General features: G+C 36.0%; 1 protein-coding gene across 1 annotated transcript; it reads right to left on the bottom strand.

Annotated features, from left to right (window-relative positions):
• Positions 1 to 5,151: 5,151 nt before the first annotated feature.
• LOC120144385 (peroxidase 31-like) lies at positions 5,152 to 6,337 on the bottom strand. Its single transcript, XM_039158452.1, has one exon. It carries the CDS (start codon positions 6,265 to 6,267, stop codon positions 5,287 to 5,289), a length of 981 nt encoding a protein of 326 aa, XP_039014383.1. The 5' UTR covers positions 6,268 to 6,337; the 3' UTR covers positions 5,152 to 5,286.
• Between the last annotated feature and the right edge of the window lie 11,323 nt (positions 6,338 to 17,660).

The following is a 17,660-nucleotide window of genomic DNA, read 5'->3' as shown; positions in this document are numbered from 1 at the left end:
AACAATCTAGTGCCTACAATGTCAAATTTATACCATAAGTGAGTTGCTCACACACCATTATGCTCTAAATGTCTAAGGTTAGTCGAGATGATTGAGCATGCAATCCGAGATTGTGCCTTTGCAAATTATGTCTGGAGTATGCTGGGTGTCCACTGGCCTCATCACAATGGAGGATTAAGGAATGACTTGTTGGATTTTTGTTCATTCACCACAAAATAAACATGACGAGGTGCTTATAGTTATGTGGGCAATTTGGTTTGCTAGAAACAAGCACTATCATGAGGGAAAGCAAATGACATGTGGTGAGTTATCTACCTTCATCCACGAATTTTGTAAGGAATTCGTAACTCTTCATGCCTTCTCCCGATCTATCTCACCTTCAATTTAGGTTCGTTAGAAGCCCCCGATTACTCCGGTATCAAGATAAATTTTGATGCTAGTTTTGTGCTTTCCCAGAAGATAGCCTGAACATGGGTCATATTAGAGATACATATGGTTTTATTTTTGGAGCTTCGAGAAGGTAATGTCACTGAGTTACCTTCGTTCGAAGGCACTGAAATTATCCATGCAATTCAGTTATCAAAGGATCTGGGTTTCGATCGAGTAATTTTAGAGAACGACAATTCAGAAGCTCATAGACGAAGGTCAGGACCTCTCAAAAGTTGGAGCTGTAATCGGTGGGGAAATGTTTGGCAAATACCTGGTATGCAATATCTTTCCAGTTTATCCCTCATTCGGGGAATGCTGATGCTCATCTTATGGAGAGAGATTCCTCGACTGGTGATGAAGATAGGTTTTGGGTGAATGAGGCTCATCATCGAGTTCTAGCCCAACTTGATGAAGACATAAGATGGTTAGACCCTTCATATATGATGATTTTGAGACGGATATTTCTGGTTCAAAGTGATAACTCTCCAAAAAGGATTTGAATTAAATTGAATTTATTCAAAGTTTTCAAAAATAATTCGAAGTCCAATCAAAACCTTAAAATGTGTATTTAACCAGAAGTTTCAAAACATTTACAAGAGGTTCGAAACTTTCCAAAACAGTTTCCCAAAAAGTTTCGATACTTTTCAAGAGTTTCGAAACTATCTCAAGAGTTTCAAAATTTTCCATAAAGTTTCGATACTTTTCCCCAAACGTTCATTTTTTTCCAACGACTCTTTTGAAGAGTTTCAAAACTTTCCCCAAAGTTTTGAAACTTCATGTGCAGATAGTCTTCCAACGGCTCCAAACATTCCCAAACGGCTAGTAACTATTTCCATCATATAAAAACAAATTCAAGACACTTGAAGAAGGATACACAACACATATCCAAGCATTAATCATCAAAAGAAAAGTTTTTATTCTTTATTCTTTGTTTTCTCTTGTAAATAGTGTGTTTTGAGTGAGCTAAATTGTGTAAACACCTACCTTGTAAGGGTTTTTCTTGTTTACATCTTTCCACATTTGTAAAGGGGTTTTGGTTCTAGCTAAGCCTTTGAAAAACTAAGGAGTTTGTAAATGTTATCTCTTTTTCATTGAAAAAGAAAAAAAAACAAATTAGTGGATTTGTTGGAAAATCCTAAGTGATGAGCTTAGGTAGTGGATGCAGACTTCATTGAGGAAGTTGAACCACTATAAATCATTGTGCAATTTTTCCTATCTTTTTACTCCATACTCCCTAAATTTTCAAAAATCCAATTCACTCTCTCTTGGCACATTTTCGATTGATCGATCTAGCTTCATAAATCCTAATAATATCCTTTTTACTTAGGTTAAGTTTGCACTCTAGCATTTTTAGGATCATATTTAGATGTATTTTAGCATATTTTACATCATTTGCAAAGTGTGAGTGAATTGTTGGTACTTAGGCCAATTTTAATATTTTTGTTGAAAAACTGATGCTCTGACATTGTTAATGTTGTAGCCGATGCTATACATTGATGCTGGACTAGATTGTTGAGTCGATTCTACAGCAACTGTTGAGTCACAAGGTGGCTGGATAAATTTTAGGAAGTAATAAGTTACGGGATTAAAGGCAAGATTTTGAATTTAAAAAGGAATTTTCAGAAAAATTAGAACTTCTCTAATGGTGGAAAGTTTAATTATGATGGGCTATAAATATAACTTTTTCTATACACTTTTTCCATCTTAGGAAAAACCTTAACCACCCTTTTTATTTTTTTTCTCCTACCTCCACCATGGACGCGTAAACCATTCGTCGAGGAGTGTACCAGCGCTGCGACTGATCGGGATTCAAGCTTTCCTTAGTTTTCTTTCCTTGAAAGAGGGAGACACTTTTCTAAGTTTGAATATTTTAATTTTATGTTGTTATTCGGATTTGAACATAAGGTGCACGATGAAATGCATACTTTATGATTTTTTGCTTTGAATAATATTTTATGAGCTGAGTTCTTTTTAATGGATGTTTTTAGAGATGGATTCATCCTTATGTATGTCGATCTTAATTAGTTTTAGAAATAGAAATCGTTGAGATTACATGCTACCTTAGCTTCAACATCGGCGTTTATGAAAGTAAACTTAAGCGTATAGAGATGTATGTTGCCGATTGTCTTTGCTTCATTAACTGTTTGATCGGTTTTTTTAATGAAGTTAATTCCAACTGATTAAGTGTTTAATTCTTGATAGAAGATTAATTTGTTAATTGATGCATGACTCATATTCGTATTTCCATAGCATAATCATTCAGTTAGCTACAAGATTACATCAGCATTCTTTGGTCCGTTAGTCTGATTGCTCCACCTGTATGTTTGCTATAGTATCTTGCGTAGCACCACAAGGCTAGATGATTTTTCTCATTCAGCTTTCTCTGGTGTTGTGTTCTTGTTGCATCAGGTGCAGGGAAAGTGCGACGGTGGATTTCTTTGTTTTGTTTTTATGACTTTTCAGTTACTAGGCTATATTTTTCATTTTCTTTGTTGATTTATTATATTTGTTTATGTATATCCAGCTGGCGTTATTTGGTCCCAGCTGTCATTTTGGGTAATAAAATCACTGGTCTTTCAAAAAGAAAAAATTAATACCTTAAACATGATATTCCCAAATACACCAATACAAATATATACTAACATCAACATAATGAAATACGACATCTGAAAGTTGAGGCTTGGTAAATAAGCAGGCTGGGTGATTGCCATAATTGTGGGTACCATAAGGAAAGTACAAAACATGGGCCCATCATCTAGGCACCAGAATTCACGAGTCGCCATTTATGTTGATGGCAGTGAGCACAAGTCTGTCCGAGAATGATTTCAAATATAAAGGTATTCTAAGCATGGATAAAAGAAAATTAAAGTTGAAATTGATTAGATGTTTTAATTAAGTCGATTCAATTTTACTTGAAAGAAATATGTAATTTCATATAAAACTCACGAGTGATGGCTATCTACTTTGACCCTTCAAATAAAGAAAGAACTTCGACTCTTTTGTATTATCATATATCGTCGGCAAAGTGTATGATAGCCACTAGCATTACCATCAAAAGAAATTGCAACCAAATGTTTTTGTTCTTCATGTACAGGACACAAAGTTGTCTGATCAGTTATAATGTTTTAATTGGTTGTTGGTGCAGTGTAGCCTTCAACAAGTTTTGCCGGGGGGAACAGTCGATTCCAAACATCTAGGTTATGTGTCTATTCTACAGTGGTTTTTTTAACATAAATTTACTTCTTTTCATCGTCAACCAACAACACTGGCCAAAAACCCTTCCTTCCCATGTAGCTGACATTTCTCATCTTCCATATCATCTGTTATTCTGTTCCTTAAAGATGTTGGATTCAGCATAAATGAGGCACTTGCTTCAAATGTGCCCGACTTTGTGTATAAATAATTGGGATAAATTACAAATTTCATTATTCAATTTTCTACTCACCCCTATTTTGAACATTAAATGTTAGAAGTTTTCAATTTATCCATTAAACTTTCAATTTGCTCCTATTTTTATGAACTTTCAAACCCCTAATTTTGAATTCTCTTTAAATTTTTTTATGATAAAGCACATTATTCCAAATTCCAATAGTAAGGTGGTAAAAAATGTGAAACATATTGTAAATCTTGATTCCACATTGATCGCATGATGGATATTATAGATAAGAGTGACTTAAGGTTTTACGAGTTTTAGTTTTGAAGTTGAGTTTTATGATTTTTAAAGTTATTTAGGTCAAATCTAAACTAAAAGAGCTAACCAATATCTTGAGTAATTGGAGAAGACGTCAAATAATGGTAATTACAACAATGACTCAAAGTTTTAAAGTGATTGTTGGAGAAAACATTCATCTTTGGAGGAAGAAAATAAAAAAAAGGAAAATGATGTGAATAACACATAGATTCCATGTCAAACAAAAACAATCCACATCAGCACACATGATCGTGATGCCATTTTTCCATTTACGAGTGATCAAAATAAGAGTAAATCAAAAGTTTTATGAGTAAATTAAAAAAATTGTCAAAATAGGAGTACAAAAATGTTAAGAGGTGAAATCTGGAATTTACCAAAATAATTGAGTTTGAAACCTAATCACTCATCTCAAACAATTCAACTCAACCTCAATTTTGAACTGCAGAGGGTGATGGTAAGGCATTTCAAATTTCGATCCTCAAACCAACTCTGCATCCAACATCAGGTTGGTTTCTTTCATTGGCTGTTGAATTCTGACAAGATTCAGAATAAGGATTATACAAAAGAAAATTTAAGAAACATGATCTCGTGGTAACATGTAGTTTTGTTGTACGGCAGTCTTAATATACGGTTAGGGAAAGTCTTACCGAAAATATTAATATTTTCTTAACATTTTCGATAAAACGTTATCTAAAACATTATTTTTTTACCGAAAATGTTAATTTCGCTAACTAATTTCCGATATAACCCAATATTAACATCGATAATAGACTCACCCTTATAATTTCAACTTTTTCAACTTGATGAATAAACCAAGATTGAAGCCATATTTCTTGAAGAAAACAAAGAGAATAGACAAAAGTAAACAAAATACCTTAAACAATTCGACATCATCAATTTTAAAAATCCCCAAAAGAAGGCTTCTTTCTAGCTGATTTCATTGATATTTTATCCACGTGTTTAGACTCGCTAAATACAGGGGCATTGAACAACAACGAAATCAAAAGATTTGAACCCTGAAACCCAGAAAACAGATTAACTAAATATGTATATGAATTTAAGCCTGGTAATGTGACAATTGATAAAAACAAAGACAAGTATAGATAATATTTCTCAAATGAATTCAAAACCACATCAAATTATATAATTAACAAGCTGAAAAAGGCTCAGTTTACAGCATCACACCTGCGCCTAATCTCTCCTCTCCTCCCGGTTTTGATCCCATAAACACTTAGCTTCTGCATAGCTTTAGCAAAATCTTGAAAGAACTTGTTTTGATCCTTCGCATACAATTCCACAAATGGCCTTGTTCTTGGATCATTATACAATCCGTGATCTGATTCCAAAAGCCCCAACCCCTTCGGTAAATTCTGGTAATACAAGTTATCAAACTTGTTGGGGGTCATGATATCATTAAAAACAGATAGAGTTGGGTTCTTTGGATAATCTGCACAAGCTTGTTTCAATGCTTGAGCAAATCTGGGGTTGTAATGGGTGTCATTGCCGATATTTGAGCTGAACTCTTTGCAATGAGAGAACCCAATGGTATGCGCGCCGCTTAAGGCCACCATTTCTTGAACAGTGAACCCACTCGAAGCAAAGAGATTGATGAGTTGTGACATGCCCATGCTGGGTTTAGGCAACTTCCCTTCTATCGAAGAAGCCGATGACAACCGTGAATCTTTACGGCCAAGGTAAACCTTGAAGTAGGGCCCACCAAGCATCGTCACGAGGTCACGGGCAGCGACGGCGAGGATGTCGGAGCAGGAGACGCTGTTGGGACAGGCGAGCTCGAGGGCCGTCTTGGCTCGCACGATGAGATCGAAGGGATCTCCGGGGAGAGACAGGTTGATGTCGGCGTCACGTTCTGCTTTGTTGAATGCGGTGGAGGAAATGAGGATGGAACCATCGCATCCGTTGGGGAGACAGTCGTGGAATAGGAGACGGAGCGCTCCGGCGGCGGTTGTCGGGCTGGTGATCTGCTTGTTGGTTACGGTTTCCTGCATGATTTTGTTGAAACTGGGACAGGTTTTCGAGTAGTAATCAAAGCTTAGCTTGGATTCACAAAGCAATGCGGAAGAAGACAGGAGGAAGAGAACAATAACCATAGAAGACGGCGGCGCTGGTGGCAGAGATGACGGTGCCATTTTAACTGAAGTTTGAGAAAGAGTAAAGGAAGAGATAGAGGGGGGGGGGAATGGCGCTTTTTAAGCTTGTTTTGAGCTGGGGACTGACTGGATTCTTCAATTTTTAATATTTATATTTGAATTTTAAGTTTTAACTGCCGTCGCTTTTAATGTTTTACCTTTTTTTTTAACCGGGTAAGTGGTAGAGTGCGGCAGTAATCACGGGATGTAAGATGTGACGCGTGGCGTGAGGAGTGGGAAGGTACTTAGTTTTATACACGTTATATGATGAAGTCTCAGCCGTTGATGGGCATGTGATTGTGCAATTTTAGCGGAAGAATAAGCTTGCCAGATTGGTGTACGCGTTTTGCTTCACACATGTAATATGCCATATTATTATGCTGTTAAGTAAATTTAATAAATTTTTAGATTAATTAATGTTATATGCCATATTATTACGCTGTTAAGTAAATTTTTAAAAACTTCGTTAACTTTTAACGAAATACGATCATCAAATAATCCATATTTATCTTTTGCTCTTTTTTTCTATAGTTTTTGTCTTCTTCAAAAAAATTAACTACAATACTTTAATTGTTTTTTAAATCTGATATTATTTTAAATTAAAATTAAAAAAATCATTAATTGATTAAATGGTTAAAAATATTTATATTTTCTTGATTTGTGTTAGTTGGAATTAGATAATTCAAAAATGACATTGAAATAAGTACGAATATATTTATCTCAATGATAGAATAAATTGTTATTATTTTTAGAGGTTACGAATTCAAAATCAATGATTATAACAAAATAATTAAACGTTAATTATCAAATAAATATTACTTTATAAACCCTTAATTTAAAAAAATAGAACGTATTTCGTCACCAATCAAATTCGATTCAACGCGGCCTTTTAAATGGACCCTTCCTGGGAAACATACAAAATTAGAAGGAGAGGGCACAAGCAAACAATGATTGAAACTAAAATCCAAATTTCCATTTCTTGGAAAGAGTTTCCTATCCCAACAAATCCTCACCTGCAATTTCCTTTTCAAACTAATTCATTGTACCGCCAGGTTTTGAAATAAAACTTATATATTTAACTAATAAGTAAGTTAAAATATCTGAATAGCCCTTTAATTTTTAGCCAATCAACCGTATAAAATTATAGAATTTTATTATTTGATTTAAAATATAATCAGTTTATTATTTTTTTTAAAAGTAACTCATATAATATGATAATTAATAAAATTAATACTGCTCTTCCAATAAAAAACTTATTATAATAAAAAAATCACCTTCAGTTTTCATATACTATTATAATTTAATCTTCATTCTAATACATAATTCATAATATTTTAATGATTTAAACCTCCTCCTAATTTATTTTCATTATCTTCCTCCATAATCTCTTTAATATTGTCATCAGTTGTCTCTCTTTTTTAGCCGATAATGATATTAAAATGAGAAAATAACCTCAGTGACAAAAAATGCCTTATAATATACGATTTTAACCAACTTTTTTTTGGATTTGCCAAAATGACCAACAAAATCGCAATGTGAAATAAAAATCGCAACGCGATCTCCAGAATCGCAAATCAGTTCCCAGAATCGCAACGCGATTATGAAGAATCGCAATGCGATAGTACAAATTCGCATTGCGATTTTCCATAATCGCAACGCGAATATGAAAATCGCAACGCGAACATATAAATCGCAACGCGATTCTGACTATCGCAACGAGTATCCGTAAAATCGCAACGCGTATCCGTAAATCGCAACGAGAATACGTAAATCGCAACGCGTATCTGTAAATCGCAACGAGAATACGTAAATCGCAATGCGTATCCGTAAATCGCAACGACAATACGTAAAATCGCAACGCGTATCCGTAAATCGCAACGAGTATCCGTAAATCGCAACACGTATCCGTAAATCGTAACGCGATTTTTAAAGCGCCATTATAATCGCTACGCGTATTTTATTTTCAAATTCCAAACACGAATATTAATTATCGGAACACTGAACCGTCCACAGTATATCTCGTAATCGCAACTCATAACCTAAAACCTAAAAAAAATCACAACTCAGTCCCATCTCCATCTCTCACTCTCTACGGCGAAATCCGTCCCCATCTCCGAAGATTTCTGTCCCCATCTCCGGCGAAATCCCTCACAACCATTCACGGTCAGAAATCCCTCACAATCATTCAAAAATGGAAAATCAACCTCCGAGGGTTAGTTTTTTAATTATTTTTATTTTGAAATTTTTGCATTATTTTAGGTTTTTCATATTAAAATTGATGATAAGTTTACTGGTAATTTCAATAATAGATTAACCATTTCACTTAGATTTCTTATTAAATTCATTCGATTGCTGCCAATACTACTAAAATGTTTAGTCTTAAACCCTGTGAAGTTAGTATTTGTCTTTATTTTGTCTTTTGGTTGAAGTAATGCAATCCATTAAAGTTTCAATTTGCAGAAGAAGAATAGTTTCTAAACTTAAAATCGCAACATGAAAATGAAAATCGCAACACGAAAATGACTATCGCAACGAGAGAAATGAAAATCGCAACGAGAGAATCGCAACGCGAAATGAAAATCGCAACGAGATAATCGCAACGCGAAACCAAAATCACATTGCGATTTTCATTTCGCGTTGCGATTCTCTCGTTGCGATTTTAATTTCTCGTTGCGATTTTCATTTCGCGTTGCGATAGTCATTTCCGCGTTGCGATTTTCATTCTCTCGTTGCGATTTTCATTTCAACCAAAAGACAAAACAGTGTTGCAAATTTTAGTTTTAAGAATAAACTACTACTCATGTTTATTGTTTTTGGTATATCTTCACAGTGTAGTTTCTGTATATCTAACTTGGTATGTTTATTATTTTTGTAGAAATTTTTTTTGACTTCATTGACATTAAGGAATAAAGTTAGCCTAGCCAATACAATTGCTTCGAAGCTTTCACCTGCACAAAGAAAATTGTTTGAGGAAACCTGCTTCGGGCCATGGCTGAGAGTACAACATCCGGGTGGAGATGCTAATTTGACCCATTTGTGGCTTCAGACCATGACTAGCGATCTACCCGACAGTATACAACGTGGTGAGGAAGAGATATGGTTTTATTTTCCACCGGCGTATACTTGTTTTGGGCGGAATGAGTTCTGCTTAATCACTGGTCTACGATTTGGACACGATGATGTAGGCCGGTACACTCGTCATATCACCCGCCCATCATGGTTATCACAGGTTTTTCCTGATGAGTCAATAGAGAAGTCGAACTTACACGTCGAAGACCTGAAGAAATTGTTTAATAAGAAAGATGGTTTTACTCGGATGAATGACGTCGATGTTGTCCGAGTATGCCATCTAGTACTTTTGTATGCCGGCTTTTTAGGCAGAGAGGCCATACAACCTATTCCTCAGGAGCTAATATTATTGGTAGAGGACCTAAATGCTTGGAATCTGTTTTCGTGGGGTTCGTATATATGGAAAGATATCTAGACTAAGTTGTCGTCTGCCTTTGATGACCGCAAAAGTTTGCGTGGCGATGGGTCGAAATACACTTTGTCAGGCTTTGTTTGGGCCTTTAAGATAAGATTTTATATATAATGTTTTCAAAATTATAATTAATTATTTAACAATTACTAATGTTTGTTATTATATTGTTTGTAGATTTGGATATTCGAGGCTTTCCCCAGCATGCGGACATATGCATTAAAAACTTCAAATGATATTCCTAGGGCTATTTCCTGGAAGAGGAGACGTCTGTTGGATTGGGAAGACTTAATACCATATGCGACAATAAATAATGTAAGTTAACACAAATACTATCATATATAAACAAGTTATTAATAGTAGATGTTTAACTTTGTTTGAGTTTTTATATTTTTAGGAGGCCAACACTCCATTACAGAGACTGGCACCCACGGAGGCTGAGCTTGCCACTGATTGGTGGCAAGCTAGTCAGCATTTTTTTGATGGCACGAATGATGAGCAGCCTCCACTTCCTCCACTTCCTCCACTTCGAGAGCCATCACCTCACCCAGAGCCATCACCTGATCGACCCGACTATACACCTCTACAACGAGAGCCATCACCTATCCCGTCACATCATCGAGCCTTTTCTCCACCATCACCTCATGATAGGCGACCGGAAAAGATGCCACGACTTCTATCTCCCTGTTCTCCACCTCCACGGGATGAGTCAAGGGAGTTACGTGATGAGGTCAATGCCTTGCGTTAGGAGATCGGTACTCTACGCGATAACGATGGTGCATGGCGTGTGGAGGTGTCTACTTTACGTGGTGAGGTTGCCGCTCTACGTGAGATGGTAGTATCGTTGTAGAATGAGGTTCATACTCTACGCAACGAGGTAAGTTTAAGATTTTCCATATTTAACTTGATGATAAATTTACTCGTAATTTCACTTAGATTAACAATTTCACTTAGATTGCTTAGTAAATTTATTCGGTTGCTGCCAATACTACTAAACTGTTTATTCTTTAACACTGTGAAGTTAGTATTTGTCTTTGTTTTCACTGTTTAAATATCATGTCTGTTTATTTACTTATTTTTGTATTTAATTATTTAGCGGCTCGATAAGGTGGATGCTTTACGTCGGGTTTTTCTTGCACGATGAAGTTCACGCATCAGACGGCGTGCACGTGCTATTAAGTCTCCGTACACCCCAATAGTGCGAAGACACCGCAAGAAAAAGCCCGACTCGCCTGTCATCCCTCAAGAGTCCACTCCTATCATTGAAGAGGCCCCTATCATTCCTCGAGAGTCCCCTCCCACCGTTCAAGAGGCCACCGTCATCGTTGAAGAGGTCCCTCCCACCATTCAAGAGCCCGATTCACATGTCGTCATATGTAAGATTCTTGAGAAACCCTCTGACGTGCCGGACATGATGGATAAGAGTTGGCTCTCGTATGAGTTACCGGCCAGTACCATTCCGGTATCTGAAGTGGAGAGGAGACAACTACCGGACACAATTCTGGATAACACCCTTTGGGCTAAGACCGTAGTTGATTTTTATCCACATGAGCGGAGCCAGGGGTGTTTCACTGACATATGCAAGCTCAATGATGATATATATATTTGTTGCTTGATCGGTCTTGGTGGGGCGTATTATTAGGGGTCGAAGATAATGGCTATTTCGATAGATGGGTAAGTCTTATATTTTTCTTATATTTCAATTTGATTATTTTTTTAAAAAAATTTATGTAAGTCACTAATATATGTCTTTTTTTTGTAAAACAGCATATCGATGTGTGGGTGTCACGTCTTCTAATAATTAGGAAACTTAAGAAAAATAAAATAAATACACGATATACAATTATGCCGACGTCTTTTAACGTTGTTCACTTGAAGAATCAACGAGATGAATCATTTGCATTGGGCAATGGACAAGCTAAACTTTATCCTGCATGGTGGGAGGTCGATAAGGTTAGTATTTATTTTAGATTGAGTTTAAAGGTATTCATAAATAAGTGCGCAAATGAATGAATTATTACTTATGATTGCAGGTGTTTATCCATGTTTTGGAAAGTAAACATTGGCTTCTCGTCGAGCTTCAGCTCCCATCCCTTAAGGCAATAGTATATGATAGCATGATAAATTACATATCATTGGCTGATTTAAGAGATATTATTAAGGGATGGAGCTCTCATTTGGCTAAATTCTTGGATGTGATAAAATTATTGGACTTGTTCTGGAAACAAGAAGCCAAAGAAGCTCAATATTACAGTTAGCAGAGACGAGACCGCACCACAACAAACGAAGGAAGCCAGAGGGGATTGTGGTCCTCTCGTATGCATGTGCTTGGATCGTTTGACGACAGGAAGTACACATTTTCTACCTCCCACCGATAGAGATAGAGGTGCAGTAGGCTTATGGTTTTGGCATTTTATGGCTAGAGCGATATATGCGAGACGCTGCCTACCTGCATCCGCGTTATGAAAGTGTCCATAAACAATTGGTAAGTTTATAGGCTTTTGGTTTGAAAATGTTTGGTTAAGTACCTAGAATTCAATAATTTGTTGTTTGTAAGTTTTAGATGTGTAGAAATTGTTGTTTGAGCAAATGTTTGATTTCTGCAGGTTAATCAAGTGAGCTGCGTGAAAATGATGTATGGCTGCAAAAGTTGATTCAATAGTAGATGAGGAAATAAGAATTATTGCTTATTTTTTGATTGTTTAATTGATTTGTAAAAGATGATTTGTAAAAGTTGATTTGTTTAATTGATGTGAACATAATTCTTATTTGTTCTTGTTTAATTGATTGAAATGTAATGGTTGATTTTGTTGATTTCAATCTGCATTATGTTGAAGGCAAAAATGACTATCGCATTGCGAAATGAAAATCGCAACGAGAGAATCGCAATGCGAAATTAAAATCGCAACGCGAAACTAAAATCGCAACGCGAAACTAAATTCGCGTTGCGATTTTCATTTCGCATTGCGATTCCCTCGTTGCAATTTTCATTTCGCATTGCGATTCTCTCGTTGCGATTTTCATTTCGCATTGCGATAGTCATTTCCGCGTTGCGATTTTCACGTTGCGATTTTCATTTCGCATTGCGATTCTCTCGTTGCGATAGTAATTTCCGCGTTGCGATAGACATTAAGATGATTGCGAACGTCATTTCTGTGTTGTGATAGTCAAATGAATGCCTAATAAGTGATAACAACTGAACATATCATAGCAATTTTCAAACTCAAGTTACTAATACATGCCTAACTGAAAATGTTAAAAGTTCACACATAAAATCAACATAATACAACGTTTGCATTTAAAAATCACCTAAGTTAACAGTCCCAAAAGGTGAAGCCGGTTGTGATTGGGATTTTAAAGATGATTGCGATTTTGATTGCCTTTTGCTTGACACCATATGAGCTTTGGATTTTGATGAGGATCCATATTTTGGTAGAGGAAAAGATGATTGTGATGGCACTGGTGATCCATATGTCAACCTTGTATGACCACTTTCCTTGCACCGACTATTCTTCTCTTCACCCTTAGACGGTATACGATCGTGACTTTTTGGTTTGCCAGGTAGCCTTTTGTCCATGGCTGGTGGCAAAACTGTTTGTAAGTCATCTGGTATGTCCCACTCAGAAGGATGTGGAATATGGTAGACAATCTCGCCATAAGTCTGTCGATATACTTCTGTAGTGTAGCAATCCATAGCGTATGCGCTTGAATCATCTTGGTTTAGATGAAGAGAAACTTTTATAACATGGCCACACGGATAACCAGATGTTTGCCATTTCATACAACTACACGTCTTTGCATTTAGATCGACAAGCCCATTTAAGTTATTATCCAGTACTTCAAACAAAGTGTTTGAACATGGTTCAACTCTCCATGACGTTGACTTCACAACACGTTTCGTTATCTTTTTTTCTGTCCATGGTGTAACACGATATTCCAATGTTCATGTAAATTTAAATAAATAATACTTAGTAAAATATATGATAAGTTATGAATTTAAAGAAATTATACATGCATGGTTTCTTTTCTTGTAGTACCACTGTTGAATAGAGGCTCGAAAAAACTCTATTAACATAGTAATGGGTAATTTCCAGGAATGATGACTTAGAGCGTTGATTGATTCTGCACTATTAGACGTCATGAAACCATATCTTACTCCAAGTTGATGTACTCTTGACCATCTTTCAAATCCGACATCTTCTAGTGTTTGAGCACACTGAGGTAAAACACGCCTTAAACAGTTTATATACTTATTAAAATCCACTTCCCGATAAGCTTTTACAGCCTTCCTGTATGTTCATTTGTGATTTTTTATGCCAGTAGACCTTGATTTTAGATTTCTATACAAATGAACACCACAAAGTCCATGAAAAGCATATGGGAAACACCTTCTAACAACGTTGTCAATTGAGTTTGCCCTATCGGATATGATTGTCAGATTGCTAATAGGACCTATGCAATCCCTAAGATGCCCCATAAACCATGTCCATGAATCAGAGGTTTCAGATTTGCCAACCCCGTAAGCTATTGGCAGTATCCCATTGTTAGCATCCATGGCTACTGCTAATAAGTTTACTCCAAGGTATCGACCTTTTAAATGTGCTCCGTCAACTATAATAACTGGGCGCATGCGATTAATAAACGAACGAATCTACAAAATCATATACAACAAGAAATATAATCATTTAAATGTGAAATACATGTAACTAACAAAAATGAGTCAACAAAATTATATTGATTTACTAACCGCAGCACCAATGGCGATAAACAGCAACTCAAAGCGTCCATCTCTATCTGTTTTGATATGAGTTACCGACCCAGGATTTTTCAGCTTTAAATTGTGACAATAAGCCGACAGTTAGGCAAACGATGCTTCTGGCGACCCCCTCAACAATTCCAAGGCATAACATTTGGCTCTCCAAGCTTGAGAATATGAGATACTAATCTTGAACCGAGCATTCATGTCAGTCATAATTTCATGTCCCCGATATACCCTACCATTCAAAAACATTAACTCAGCCAGAAAACAACCCAACACCTTTTTGTTTGCCTATCTATGGTGAGGAAAAAACTTGGGTTCTTGAACATGTATGTTTATCAATAAAAGTCCTAACTTGAAACATTTCGCAATCTTTTATCCTCTTTGCAATCATACGCCACATACAGTTTTTGTCAATCATACACCTTGTTTCGAAATGATCTTTGCTTGATTTGTTAACTTTTAGTTGATAGCCATCTTCCACACATTTCGTATACAAAGCTATCTTCAAGTCTTTCTTTGTATCAAAACAATCATCTTTCTTGATACGAATAATTTTTGTGTAACAATCAACTGCTATCTTTACCAACTCTTCTTCCGGTATTTGAAGTAATTCTGGCATATTCCAGTTATACTCCCGTGGCATTTTCTTCGGGGACTTTTCTTTGGGGATTTCTTCTTCTTCTTCTTTTTCTTCTTCAGTGTTATATGAATTACAGAATGGATGTTCAACATGTTCATTTACAGTCGTAACTTTCTCCTCATTATTATCAACAACATCTTCCTCGGCAACGGCTGTTTCATCATCAAAATTCGGGTATTGCCAATATCAAAATCATTACACCCAGGGTCTGTTTCTTCTTCTGAAAAATCATTAAAATCCGAGTATTGACCAAGATCAAAGTCCGGGTATTGACCAAGATCAAATTTCGAATACTGACTAGTACTCACAATTTTTTCTGTTTGTTGATTGGGATTTGGATTAGGGAAAGGTTGTGGGTTTTGAGATTGTGTTTGGTATTGGAAATGTGGTGAAACAATATTTGCTTGGTGATGAAATTGTGGTGGAACCATTAAATTTTGAGCACCATAAACTGGGGTTGAAAAACTTAGTTGATTATTACCCGCTACTGACCCAACTTCACTACTTCTAGGTTCAACAACATACAATGTAACATCATCACTTGAAATACTAATGTAAACAATGAATCGTTCAACATCTTCATTGTCGGTTAACAAATAAACTTTACCATTTCTCTGATAAGATAGCCTAAATCCACTTAGGGGCTCTAAATTCAATTTATTTGCAACACGTAACATTAGAGTTTCATAAGTTAACTTTTTTAATGACAGTTTTAGTTGAAGATTCATGGGTAAAGGCATATATTGTAAAACACCATGAACATTCTCCCATGACCCTCCAAAACACAAATCTATCCAAACATGATCAACATTAGATGATTTCATTATTGTAAATTAATTTACTAAACAAACGAGCTGCGAAACTAAAACCTGTTGCCGGATGGGGAAGGATGTCGTTGGATATAGGAACGGATGTCGCCGGAGAGAGTGATAGATGGAGATGGAATGAGTTGCGATTTAGGGATTTAGGTTATGAGTTGCTGCTGCTGCGTAGTTATATACCCAAAACATTTGTGTTGCGAAATTAAATCCTGTTGCGAATTCAGAAATTGAGTTGCGAATTTGAAATTCAGTATTGCGATAGTCAGAATCTCGTTGCGATTTACAGATTCGCATTGCGATTTACGTATTCGCATTGCAATTTACGTATTCGTATTGCGATTTACGGATACGCATTGCGATTTACGTATTCTCGTTGCGATTTCCGCGTTGCGATTTACGTATTCTCGTTGCGATTTACGGATACGCGTTGCGATTTTACGTATTGTCGTTGCGATTTACGGATACGCATTGCGATTTTACGGATACTCGTTGCGATAGTCAGAATCGCGTTGCGATTTATATGTTCGCGTTGCGATTTTTATATTCGCGTTGCGATTATGGAAAATCGCAATGCGAATTTGTACTATCGCATTGCGATTCTTCATAATCGCGTTGCGATTCTGGGAACTGATTTGCGATTCTGGAGATCACGTTGCGATTTTTATTTCGCATTGCGATTTTGTTGGTCATTTTGGCAAATCCAAAAAAAATTGGTTAAAATCGTATATTATAAGGCATTTTTGGTCACTGATGTTATTTTCTCTATTAAAATCACCATCCCTTTTCCTTCTTTTTAAACCAATTACAACAACAACTTGAACTTCAAGTTCAGGAAGTTAGGGATTGCCCTCAATGTCAACTCTTTCGCTTTAATTCAGGGCTAGATGCGTGGTTTTATACGAGAGGATATGGTTTTAGAAAGTTATATTAATGATATAGGGTATAAAATTTAAAATTTCTATGAGAGTGCGACTACATCCCAATATCATTCGATCCATCCGGAATAATTTATTCTTGGCAAGAGAGATGCTGCTAATAACTTTGACAGAAGCCACTAAATAAGTACTCGACTCCATCTCAAATATGTATTTTTAGTTTTTGACATAAGCTTGTACAAAGTACCAGAAAAGAAAAGTGATTGATTGTAGATTTGCAGTAGATATCTAAGACTAATATTGATGATGAATCACAAAGAGATCCCGAGGCCTAATCACGAAAGCTGTACTAAATAACGAGATCTTGATAGCGTAGAAACTGCAGCACTTTCCGCCGCCAAAAAAAATATGAACGGTTAAAATAAGAGGGAAATGGAAGAAATAAAAATTAATACAGGAAATTCATTTTTTTTTCAAGTTCTTGAATGACTAGAACCCCACAAAAAATACGAACGTTACTAAGTTGATCCGACAATAAAAGTTGTAGATTGAATGTGGGATAATTTTAACTCAAAAAAGCTAGAACCAAAATGCTTAGGATCCAATTCAAGTGGTGGTTCAACCATACGACAAAAGAGCTGTTAGAAACTAGAAAGAAGTTTTCTTATGGAAAGAAAATTATGATGTTAAATTCGTGGAGTCTGAGGTATTTTTCGGGCCGATAGATATCAAATTCGTGTTTAGAATGATAGAATGAATTTGGTAGAAAATTTCGAGATTCGTTGGTCGTCATTAATGACGATTGACGATGGTCAAT

The sequence above is a fragment of the Hibiscus syriacus genome, unplaced genomic scaffold, assembly GCF_006381635.1.
Source record: "Hibiscus syriacus cultivar Baekdansim isolate YM2019G1 unplaced genomic scaffold, ASM638163v2 tig00110889_pilon, whole genome shotgun sequence".
Classification (NCBI taxonomy): Eukaryota; Viridiplantae; Streptophyta; class Magnoliopsida; order Malvales; family Malvaceae; genus Hibiscus; species Hibiscus syriacus.
The sequence above is the reverse complement of the archived record's forward strand: the minus strand, read 5'-3'. Positions and strand labels throughout refer to the sequence as shown.